General features: G+C 31.4%; 1 protein-coding gene across 10 annotated transcripts in view; it reads right to left on the reverse strand.

The window, feature by feature from the left end:
* by (focal adhesion protein tensin) overlaps positions 1 to 12978 on the reverse strand; it is a 572440-nt gene that overhangs the window by 288910 nt on the left and 270552 nt on the right. For 4 of the 10 annotated variants that reach the window (XM_074132640.1, XM_074132639.1, XM_074132638.1 and 1 more), the window contains one exon: positions 8636 to 8704. The exons of the other annotated variants lie outside the window; for them this stretch is intronic. In XM_074132640.1, coding sequence (XP_073988741.1) covers positions 8636 to 8668 — 33 coding nt within the window. In that variant the 5' untranslated portion in view covers positions 8669 to 8704. The remainder of the gene's footprint in view (positions 1 to 8635; positions 8705 to 12978) is intronic. 10 annotated transcript variants of the gene reach the window in all.

Below are 12978 nucleotides of genomic sequence, written 5' to 3' on the forward strand. Positions count from 1 at the left end.
TTAACTAAGTACATCTTTCTTAAGAACTTAGCTAGGTGTATAAGGTTACGCTAATAATTTATCAAAATTCTTAAATGAAATGCCGTTTCCACCAACCCCTTTCTGAAGCAGCATGTGACGAAAAAAAATCAAATGGGAGGACCGATAGAGAAAACACTACTGTTTCTCTACCAGTGCATTCTATGGGACAACCTTTGGCCTACACAAACAAAAACGTCTATTCTAAATGGTAAATGCATCAAATAACCGATAGGATGCAGTAGTTTAGAAAAATTCCAGTACAAAAGGTACGTAGCCGATTGGCTACACCATGCAATGAAGGGAATGACTTATGTGATTTTTCAGTTTTGAGTTTAAAAACTTCAAATACTATTTTACGCATCAAAATGCTTTTCACTTTTTTTTTCAGTAAATTTTACTAAACCAAATTTAGTTTTTGGAGATTGCTAAAGGAAACTGCAGACAGGATTAACTATCTGGAAAAATGTTGAATCTATTTTCTGTAATGCCTATTTTTTTTGGGCCTACTTAATGAACGCCTAACCACCATCGATGTAGTCAATAGCTAACAACTAATATACTTCATCCTAAGTTTTGTATAACACAATAAATACTAATGAAGGAATCCAACAGTGGACTGCAACACATCGTCATGATGCACTGCGGTGTGTGCTTCTAACCATTCGGCTATTGAGGCACCTAAGTTTTCTATATACTAGATTAATATTTGCAAACAATCCCTTTATACTAACCGTCCAAAGAAATGCTCCTAAAATAAACAATCTCCTAATTTATGTGGGCACTATTTAACTAGGTTGTAAAATATTTGTAAATGATACAGACAAATAATAATAAAAACGCCCGTAACAACTGTTGAGTATTCCTTCATCATGAGAAACTTAAGAGTTATAATAAAGGTAACATTTTTTCCTAACAATCTCATAATTATCTTCAATGTTGTATAAAGATAACAGAATAGAAATAAAAACTTTTTCTTTACAAATTAATAAGATGTTAAGAAGACCAGCAAAAGAGAGAAAATAGAAATAGAAAAGAAAAGACAGACAATGACGAAGTATACATAAAACTAATGACGAGAAGAAAGGGGTATCGATACCATCAAGCCGAAAAAAAAAAACTTTTCGTTATTAACACCCCAAAAGATTTAATTAAGACTTCCAACTGTTACAGAAAGCTAAAGAAAAACTCCATCTTTAAGGAAGAAAGTTCGGAAAGAGAGAAAATACTAGCGCAAGAAGAGGATGAAAAAAGAGCATGCTAGGTTTATTAAAAGTTTTCCGAACAAATTACCTTTGACTTTAGACTTCTTTTCCAATTATTTAAAACAGCCCGGTAGATATTTCAGCTCGCAAGAAATCATGAATAAAGAAATTTTCATTTTTTTCCCATCCAAGATCTTCCTCTATATTACTATAGGTAGGTAACACAATAAAATCTGAAAGAATAGCCTAGTAAAGAAGTATCAGTAGAAGACTACCGATCTGTGCAAAATTAGGTTAGAGGAAACCCTGAATTAGGTAGGAATCAGATTATTCTGGTGACTGGCCTCCTTAAGGGGATCCGGTAGGTTCAGAGAAAATCTTCACAGGAGTTTTTTCTAAGCCTCTAGTTGGCGACAGTGAACAGGACATGCCACTCCTCTCAATAATAATAATAATAAAACCCAGAAGCAAATATAGAACTGAATGTATCGTGTAATTTAAGGTAACTACTATTTCGTAAAAATTCTAGTTTTCATGTAAACCTAACAGCGTTACGTGTTACTATAAAAAGTCGTGTGACTGCGCTATATTATATTTTTTCAAATATAGTTCCATTAGAATGTGATGTGTAATATAAGTCAACAACTATTAGGTGAAAATACTAGTTAACAAGAAAACATAACTTTAGTATTAGTAAATAAAAGTCGTGTGAGTGTGCATATTAGATGTCAAATATTAAAAACAAATATTATATTCTAAATATTATTTAATATTGTCAAATATTGAACTACTTATTTAATATTGGATAAAAATACTAGTTAAAATAAAATGTACGTACTTATTAGTAAAAAAAAAGTCGTGTGAGTATGCACATTGATTTAAAAATTAAATATTAAATAATGGTCGAGCCGAAAATTGCCGACAATAACCGAACGCATTCGGCTAGTAAGAAGTATAAGCTATAAAAAGTCATGTGAGTGTGCATATAAACTTTATCAAAGTCACTTGAGCCGAAAATTGCCGACAATAACCGATTGCATTCGGCTTTTAAGAGAGAAAATAAGAGAGAATTACAATTAAAAAAGCCCGGCTAAGGCACGTTGGGTTACAGATCCAGTGATTCCTAGAAATCTGTACTTTTTCCAGCTAATTTGAGGTTCTCTAACCCATCGGTCTTTGATGGCATAAATTTAAACTGAATTTACTGCTCTGTGAAAAGTTTTTCCATTATATCTCAGGAACGGAAAATCGTAGAGGTTTCAAATTTGATATTTCGTTCAAGTGACACTAGAGGAAGCAGCAATTAATTTTTGGTCAAAATAGGTACACCGGAAGTACCACTTTACTGAATAGATTTTTCACTTTTTTAACTTTTTCTAAAAAACCACTAGTTCGATTTTCTTTAAACTTGGTATAATTATAGTTCTTAAATAGTTCTACAACTTTTATGGGAAATATTTTTCTGGAATAATTCAATTAAGGGCACTTTTGGGGGAGGGGGTGGTTAGGCATTCCGGTAGAATGCCAGTTCATCGGATGGATTTACTTCTTATTAAACATTAATTAGGATTAAGGTGAAACAAAAAAGATCTGAACAAAATTAGTCAACCGGATATACCACTTATTAACGGTTTCTTCAAGTTTGTTTATTAATTTAGTTACTGATATGTATGATCTTAACCTTGGTAATATACATACATCGCAAAACAATTTCTACAGCTAGTCTTAGAAACATTTATATTTTTTTAAACCTCATATCGGGTGCTACTTTCAGTATGAGGAGGGACTGAACGGAGGGAGTCACTCTTCTAACGTTCCATTTACGGATAACTTCCGGTTAATTATTAACTTAAACGAGTAAGAAACATTCTATTATTTAAGAATATAATCAACTGGAAGATTTTTGATGTTGACGGAAACGTACAAAAGTACCACTACTTACTAATATTATTGAAGTATAAAATCAAATAACGTAGGTAAAAGTTCTGACTGCTGCCACCAGAAAGCAATTGCTGTCAAGACCAGCAATGCGTAGTTTTTCTAACTGCCAGTAGATAGCATTTGTAACCCCTTTATTAGTAACCCAGAACTTTCAAGCTACAATTTGAGAATTTGATACTAACTTCTCTTACATTAATTTGCGCATAATGCAACGCATTAATGCCATTTATTTAATAATTTGATTGTAATAAATAGTAAAGTTTAATTATAATATGATTATTAGTTCTATTACCTTTATTTAAAAAATTTCTTTTCAAAATTTTATGAAAGTGGGCTTTTGGCCTGTACCCTAAAGGAGCCCGTTGACTATACAGTATGGTATCTAACACCTGACAATATATTTTTGAGAAGGACATTTTCAAAATGCACATAAGTTATGGTTAAAAAAAAAAACGAGTTTGACTCACACCAAAATATAATCTTTGTAATTCTAACATTTCACGTTCTCTTACCTTCGTAAATGTTGAAACAGTGCCAAAATTTTAGCATTAAGATTCAATTTTAGTATTGGGTTACGATTTTAGCATTGAAAAAATACGCATTTCGAGAATAGATGAAGTAATACCGAATATTAATCATAAATCTGACCATATTTTTCGTTTTTATTTATTTTAGTTATTCTTGACCTCATCAGGCAGACCAATTTTTTTTAAAACCTTTTTTTCACAATAAGCGGAATATAAGTATAAATAAGTTAAGTGTAAGCAAGAGTGTCCATCATAAAAAATTTATATTCACAAAACTAAAAATCACCAAGTAAAAATACACAGTGAAAACTTTTGACGAAACAGTATCACTCAGAGAGATATTATTTAATATTAATTTTTAAAGTTTCTGCTACATGGTTGAATTTAGAAGCAATGCATTATATATATATATAGTATATTACACACACATATGTATGTATATGGCGTGCATACTTTTGTGCGTGTACAACTTTATATAGAATAAAATGTGGCATTCAACTTTGTGCATTTAAAATGTTCAATAAATGAAACATTCAAATACACATTCCATGTTAATAAAATCAAATACCCGTTCCTCATAAAATGTTTTTGATTTGCCTCTTTTCATCTTGTATTATATTTTATTTTCAGGTTTTAAATTGTTTCAAATTAAAAGTCAATTGTAAATGAATTATATTTACATTCCCTTTGGGAATAAAAACAATGTTTCACCTGTATTGATTGTCGCTTATTTTTGAATTTTAAAAGTTCAAGCTAAAAAGTTTTTATGATTCTTATAATAGAAAAATCCAATGCAACTTAGTAAGAATTTAGTGTTTGGTGAGTACGCTAAAACGGAAGAGTTCCTCCAAAAAATTGGTAATACCCCAACAGAATTGCAATGAGAAGTGATTAAGACATAACAGCGAAGGTTTGTCAAAGAGGGAATCCACGAAGAAGTGGTAATATCCAGAATAAAAGTTGACTCATTGTTTAAATGCGTGGTCGCTAACTTAAGAAACAAGAACTAAAATTTTGCTGGGAGCAAAGTTTATTCTTAAAACTACATATTTAAATAGTATTAGGCTTTTACAATAACTATTCGCCACATTCAACTTGAACGAACAAATCAAGTGTACAGGCAAAAATCTTAATGAATTGTAAAAAAAAAAAAGGAACAAGAAAAGTTTATAAATAAAGCTGAGAGCAGTGCAGTCTGCATTTCTAATAGATATTAAGTATTTTTGCTTTAACATAAACATACTACTTTGGCCATTAGTATGAATATAAAAATTGTGAACATAAATTAGGGATTTCTTATTAATATATAACCTAAAATTGAAACCAAACTTACGGAGAATTTGATACCTAGTCGGCAATCACAAAAAAAAACTGTGAAGGGAAAATAATTTATTCCCACCGAATCACATAAAAATGTTTAACTGAACATAAAAACAGCAATAAAATTTCTTAATGATGAATAAAGGGGCAGTAAATATTCCAACATTAACAGAAAATTTAATTATTGTAATAACAAAAAAGTTATGTGACGGTTTAACGCAGCAAAATTTTAGTTTTAATTCTAAATGAAGAATAATAATGTGTAGAAAGAAATTTCTTATTGGCACTATTAAATGGTGAATAAGTAAAAAAATATAAAATCGATTGTTTAGGAGTATTGTAGAGCGGTATATACGGATGTATGTATATAACAATTGGAAGGCAATAACATTGTGAGAAAAAGAATGGAAGAAAAGGGTGTGGAGGTGAAAAGGTGCTATATTGATATAGAACATGTATATGGGATTCCAAAGACGGAGATGGAAGAGAGGAATATTGGAAGTAATGTAGGAAGAAAGATATCCTAGAGGAAAGGACAACGGAATGATCCTATTTCAAGATTTATATTATATTCATCTTTATAGTGCCATTTCGCACAGCCATGAATGTATTACTGAATTTTCAATGGAGACGTATTATTTTAGGACTTAAAACAGAATTTGCTGAAAGTTAGTAAAAGAAAACAGTTCAATACAATGGTAACGAAGTATAACTACAGGATTATAAGTTACAAAACCAAAGAGCTGGCTCTAAAATAGGCAGTTCGGAAATAAATCCACTTCATCAATTATCCAAATTATAAATATTGTACACAAGACTATGAAGTGCAAACAGCTATTACAGCCTGTGAGAAATGGAGAGAGAGAAAGAGTCAAGCTAGACTCTTCTATCTCGAGGCAGAAAGCGATCATGGTGATAGGGGGTAAACAAGAGAATCAGACATACTAACTAAGGGTACGTTTACAACGGAGCTGTGAGCATAGATGATAGCGGAGATGGTAGCAGTGAGGCATCAGCGCTTATAGAAAAACATAATACATTCCAATGTGAGCGTGCACAACGAAGCTTCGACTAGTGACTCATACGCGCTGGTATAAACGAGCATTGAAGATAGAATTAAATTTTTCATTTTTCTGCTAGCTGAACTCCAGTATCGGAGCTTCAAAATGAACGTAGAAAAATTAATTAGTGCTGTATTTACTCATTATTTTTTGTTATTATTTTATTATTTACTTTTAAACAATATTTTGTTTTTTAAATCGTGCTTACATTTATTTTTATGTGTATTTATTTGTTTTTTCTCAATAAAATCATTACTTACCAGAGTAATGACAATTTTTCCAATGTTTTCTTAATTTTGACCTTATTTTTTCTAAAATATAGTCGAATGTGGGTGGACCCATCCTCACATATTCAAAAAAACGATCCGAATAATTTCTAAGTTCCTTATATAAATAGTGAAATTCACCCAAAGTACTTCGTTTTTTATTTATGGTATGTACATGATATTTTCTACAGCGTTTTTTCTTTAAAATATACCTTTTTGTTGCTGCTGAACATAAAAACTCTTCTTCACTACTCGGGCATGTTGCATGTATCACAGCTCCGTTGTGCACACTAATCAGCGATTATATTTTACTCTTATCAGTTATCATCTCTGCTATCATCTATACTCACAGCTCCGTTGTAAACGTACCCTAACTGTTCTAAAGTAAGATCTAAGGGTTTCTCGCCAGGAAGTGTGTATTAAGAAGAGTTAGTTGATAAGAGTGTATCTTCGGAGTATCGTCATAGAAAAGTGTTAGCAGAGAATAGAGAAATCATTTTAATGGGAAAAAAAACAAGTACTTGCAACCTGACTTCCTTCCAACCACGTCGGCTAGCTTGAACTTACTGTATCAACAAAAGAATTACATAGAACTCACATACATAAAATGTACATCCGCTACAGATTTAAATAAAGACTTTTAGACAGAAGATCAATACCATCAAGCACTCCAACCAATCTTTGCCAATTTATATTTGCTCCCTCTCACTGGATGGTAATTCAACATTTATTATTAAGATGATTGTAACTGAAATTATAGTTGTAGATGTGCACAAGGGGCACATTTAAATAATAATAATAATAAGCTCACCAAGTCGACCAATCTGAACGCCCATTAAGTGTCTAAATTAACCGAAAAGTCTCAAAGCAGTCGGATAAGAAGTTATTTTTTACATTCAACCCGAGAATAATTCACGTTCCTTACCGAGTAAAAGATTTTTTGGTCCGGACAATTTTGTTTCTATTCCTACTAAAAGCTTTTATGAAAAAGCTGAAGTATAATCCCCTTTAAAATAATTGTGAATGTTAAAGTTTAATAAGCAATTAAGAGCAAATATTAAGAATAAAAAAATAATAATGACTAAGCATTGAAATGTCAAAAGTTTGAAAAGAAAAATTAATTAAAATGTCAGTCTTACCACAAACATTCTCTTATTAATTGCATTTATAGATTTAAATTTTAAGATTAATAGCAAAAATGCGTTAGGATTCTAGCCAGTAAATAAACAAACACTTCTTCTTTTTTTTAACAATCGTGCTTTTGTAATAATTTACAAAAAACATTATTTTAAAACTTTCAACTTTTTTTTTTTTTAATTAATTAAGAAAATCATGAATTATTATTATTCGACCACTCTTGCTCACAAGAAAAACTTCTTCGTTCAATTACAAGCGGCCGAAAATTTACCTAATTAAAAAACTTTTTACGGATAAAAAAGACTAAGTTATTCTTGCCTGTCAAGCTGAGAATAATTCATTCTTCTTTTAAACATAGAAAATTGGAATGATTTTTTTATAAGTGTAAGTCGAGTTGCAGCACTTCATGCTATTTCACTATTTAATTAATGGTCGATAAGAATTGATAATTTGATTCATAATACCATGCATTCTTGCTTTTATTCTTAGTTAAATTCTCCTGCAACACAATCAATGCATTCCTTATAGATTTCATTCTAGAGGTAAGAGGAAAATGTAATAGCCACTTCCTTTAGACATATAGGTGAGTCCCTGCTGATATTCCGGCCTAGATTTAGATTTGATCTGGGAAAGGCTGTAAAACCGAATAATCCGCGATCCACGGTTTATTTAATTAGGGCTTGGTTCAAACCGTGATAATCTGTTGCTCTGATACTCGCAGAATCGCCAAGACCTAGGAATAAATGGGGGCTAGATAACTTCCTCCTGGAAATTAACTTTCCAAAAAATATGAATGTCTTAAATCTCCAACAGTCCCCCCCCTCGCCCGGGTTCACATAGGACCTGCCAGTTATTCTGGACAATTGTTATGAGGGTTTAGTGGATCAACAGGTTTAAACTTGAGCTCAACATTAACGGGCTCATAATGCAACAACAATGAATAGTAGTGCCGATCATATTCTTAAGTACGTCTAAGATTTACTTCTTATTAGTTATACGTCTTAAAGTAGCTTCTTCAACCCCCTTTAATCTAAAGATAAAATTTCTAAGAATTGTTATAATAACTAATGCTAAATGTGTTTGTTTATTTACATTCAGAATGATTAATAAATTAATCACGGCTCAAAGCTGTTGTGGACGTTTAATTTAACAAAGAATACCTCTATCAAAATTCGGCTACTGCTACACCCCATTGTTCTGCATTACGGTTCACTGTCCCGCCAACGTACCTGTAACAGACAAAATGTAAAATATTTTAGGGCAAACATATTTAGAAATCGAAGGAAAAAAATTGGTGAAGATAATAAAACAATTAATGAAAATGATTAAGAGTGCACGAAGGAGAGAAACCTAGCGGAAAATCACAACATGTAATCTAGTGTAGTAGAAGGTTAAGAAATAAAACAGATCGTTCAAAAAAAAAAAAAAATGTATAATTAAAAATATTCGCTAATTAAAAAGGCAGAAATTGTAAGAGAAAATAAGAGGAAAATGGGTCTATTGAAATATGAGTGTTTTTTCCGTGGAAAAAGTTATAAAAGACAAAAATTATTATTACGTCAGTTTAAAGTTAGAACAGAAAAACTTCCTTTATCTAAAAGACATTATACTTCCTTTCAGAAATGAATGCCGCTTTAACATTTTTAGTTATAATCTCTCTCTCACTCGCTCTCAGATAAATAAAACAAATAATAAAAAAAATAACTCTTGAGAATTAAATCTGAGAGAGCACAGATCTCTAAATCTGATGAATGAAATGAACAAAACCAAATCAGAAAGCTATGTTTTTTTTTTCTATTAGTGTTACTGCCTACGAAGTTTTTTTTTTTAAATAACCTTTAATACTTGAAGATAACCATATGGTCCCTTCGCTTAATTAATTATGACATAAATTGAGAACAGGGAAATGAACTTTTATATGCGTTAAAAGAAGAAAGAGAGAGAAAACCCCTAATTTCTACTGTATATGGGTCCGTTCTGCGTTACCATGTCACTGTTCGATTATGGAATATTGCCAAATGTATGAAATTTAAGGTTTACACTCAATGTGATGCACATTTTTGTCTCTTTAGTCTTTTTTTCTTTAAGGGGATCGCCAGTCTGAAGAGTATAGTGAACTAGGTGACCTCAAAAAAATGTTAAACCCAGTACGAGCAAACATTACATTGGATATACTAACAGATTCTAAATATTTTGGTCTAAGCAACTGTAAAACATTGAACAGTTATTGAATTTAAAACCAAATATAAGGATTAAAAATAAGCAAACCCAATTCGTGGAAATAATTATGAAAGAATTTGCATATTCAAGTAACTGGGGGTAAGTGATAAAGGTTGACTAGAGAGAACCATCCAAATACTCTTGGCTACTAATAAATGCAAATGTGACTCCTGAAGTACAAATACTTATATGAAAAGCTGAAATGTGCCCAACATTATTATTAACAAGTCAAGAACGACAGATTTATTGAGGCTCCATTGGACTAGCCATATAAAACAGCTATTTTCGATATGAGTTCGATGCAAGGTTTCAGAGGAGAGAAGACAAATGTTAGGAGGCCGATAATTAGAAGTAGAGTCGCAACTTCGCAAGAAAGCTGGCTGGAAGTGGTAAATTTTCTTGAAAGCATCAAAGAATTGTTGTTTCAATGGCACTAAAAATACATAATTAAAGATACACAATACAAAATGGAATAAATTTAATAAAAACATCAGCAAAATGTTATTAAGTTGTAATTTAAACGAAATTATTAAAAGTAAAGTAATAATTTAATTTAAATCTTGCTTTAATTTTAAAAAGGGCTTTTCCATGCAATATCAGGATCCCAGTTTAATCTAAATTAATAATACTTGGAGACATTACAATATAATTGTAATATTATTACAATCATTTAACCAAGGATAAGATTAAATTAATAATTGATAAACTGTTCTTAAAACCAATTAACTCTTACTTTTTTTAACTTTCTCTAATTCCTTTTTAGAAGAAAATTGCAATCATGAAATCACCATTTCAAACATTGCGATTTCACCACAAGTACTCGGTTTGAGATCCCTTAAAAAGGAATACGAGGAATGTTTCGAATACTGTACTTATCAGCAACAACGTTCTACCCAACCAAATAGAATAATTTATAAAAGTAAAGTAATGCCAATTTTTTTTTTTTTTTTTTGAGCCTAAAGGAAAGTAGTGGCCACTCTTATAAATCTCTTCTCTTAAAGGACACTGAACTTCCCGCTCAACTTCTACCTCGACTTCTATCGAAACACGGCCATCAGATCCTTCGTTGAAAATTGAACCACTTAATAGACCAGGTGGAAAAAGAACAGCTGCGATGGATGGTTCGGAAATATCTAACAGAATGGACGAAACTCGCCTCCCAAGAAAGGCTTTCGAAATGAGTGTGATAAAGAAGCGTTCTAGAAGTAGAAAAAGGAATCTCCTGTGAAGATAATGTTAAAAGAGCCTTACAGAGGAGATCCAGCATTCTGGCGAAAGCTAGAATCATGACCAAGAGAACCAGAGACCTCTGGTAGTCCTTTTGGAAAGTCTACATACACCATGGGGTAGATGAGAGGCAATCGACTAAGAAGAAGAAACTTCAATTTGTTACTACAGTTGCTACAGTTATTAGCCACCCAATTCCAGAACTCAAAAATAGAAAAGTATTCCAAAAATTGGACGAGGTTTCTGTACGAGGTCGAGAACACCTAAAGAAAACTAATTTTACATGTTTACTTCATTGACCGAGATGAATTTACTTTTAATAGTTGATTAAGAATTTCTAATTTAAATCAAGAAAATGTTTATTTAATTAAAAATAATGTATAAAGCTTTGGTTGCTAATTTTTAAACCAACGAAATGTTAAAATTGTATTTTAAAACATATCTTTCCAGTGAAAAATCTTATTTCGAAAAATTGAAAACCACCATCAATATAAATAATTGCGTTTCATTCCTTGAATTGAGAGATGATTGAATTTTTATAATACTTTTTTTTCTCCTTTTTTAAAGAAAAACTTGTAGGCTGTAGAAAATATCTCTGAAGCAAAATAAATATATGTATTTATAAAAGCTATAGACTGAGTATGTGAAAATAAATTGTGAAACTGTTTATTTATCGAAATTACTTCCTTTCTGCCTTTTATGAAACCAAAATTAAATGGCAGTGAAAAGAGAACTGCAATTTTATTTTTGCCGGATGTTCACAGTTTAGTAGAAATGGAATTTTCCTCGAACACGCAGAATTGTATATTATACTAAACTGGAACTCCAGAAGGAAGAATAGCCATCCTCTTTCCCATTTAATAACATTTTTCTGGAAAAATTCCCCCCCGTTTTAGACTAGTGATGAGAAAAGTTTAAAGAAAATTGACCAAGCTATCTTTAAGAAAATCTCAAAGAAGGAAATAAACCTTTCAGTAAAAATGTTCGAAGTTTGAAAAAACTTTGAAGTACAGAAGCAAGAAAAATTCTGTGAGAGTGATCTATGTTTTCATCCATGTTTTTTAAATGAAACCTCGATTTTCACAGTTTCTATTTTTAGATTGTTCATTAACCTTTTAGGTTGCTTTTAATGAACCACCAAAAAGAGGAAAGCTAGAAAAAAAAAAGTGAGAAGTTGTTAAAAATAATTAAGAGAAAGACTGTGGTAAAGAATTAGAAGAGAACTACTAGTTATGAGGCAAAGCAGATGCAGCATGCCTGCCTCTTACTGGGGAAGACTTGACCAACGAAGTAGCATCTGCAAAATGCTACTCTAAATGATCTGTCACATTTCAATAAGGCTGTTAATCCTTACAATTTCTTTCTCACTTTTTTGCCTACATATGTAAACCACAACAAGGGGCCCACAGAATAACGAAATTCAACAGCATCTGTCTTGCAGCTGCACATTCCCAAGAGTGATTTCATCCAACCAAAATAATTATAGGAAATCTTAAGGATAAAAAAAGAAATTGGTTTAAAATAAAACAGGATTTTTTTTTCTTTACTTTTAGAAGGGTCATAGGTTTTAGTCCACCTCCACATTCTGGATTGTTGTCTTTTGGATTAAGGGAGAAACCAGTTGCTTAAGATGGGTGGTCAAATCTATTTTTAGAAACCACCATAAAATCCAATATTCTTTCATTAGTTTAAACGCCGTTCTGTTCTCTGTCTTGTATTCTTATTCTTTCTTAACTTAAAACACTTTATTGCTCAACATAATAGCTTGTTCTATACACTTTCCAAAGTCATTATTTATTTTGTTCTTTCCTGCTTATTCTTTGCTATACTCCTTTTCTATTCTCTTAAATGTTGTATATTTCGATCTAAGAGTCTTTCGGGGACATATATGTTATAAGTAAATTTTTTTTTTAATAGTAGATTTACTGTAGCACACTATTGTTTGTATGAAGTTTTTCTCTTATACACAGCTTAATCTTCTTAGGAGGAAACTAACCATTATCTGTTTAGGAAACTTGGCGACCCTGCGGATATCCCATCACAACTTTACAACGTT

The sequence above is a fragment of the Rhodnius prolixus genome, unplaced genomic scaffold (genome assembly GCF_049639745.1).
Source record: "Rhodnius prolixus isolate KJV_2025 unplaced genomic scaffold, Rpr scaffold_4, whole genome shotgun sequence".
Classification (NCBI taxonomy): Eukaryota; Metazoa; Arthropoda; class Insecta; order Hemiptera; family Reduviidae; genus Rhodnius; species Rhodnius prolixus.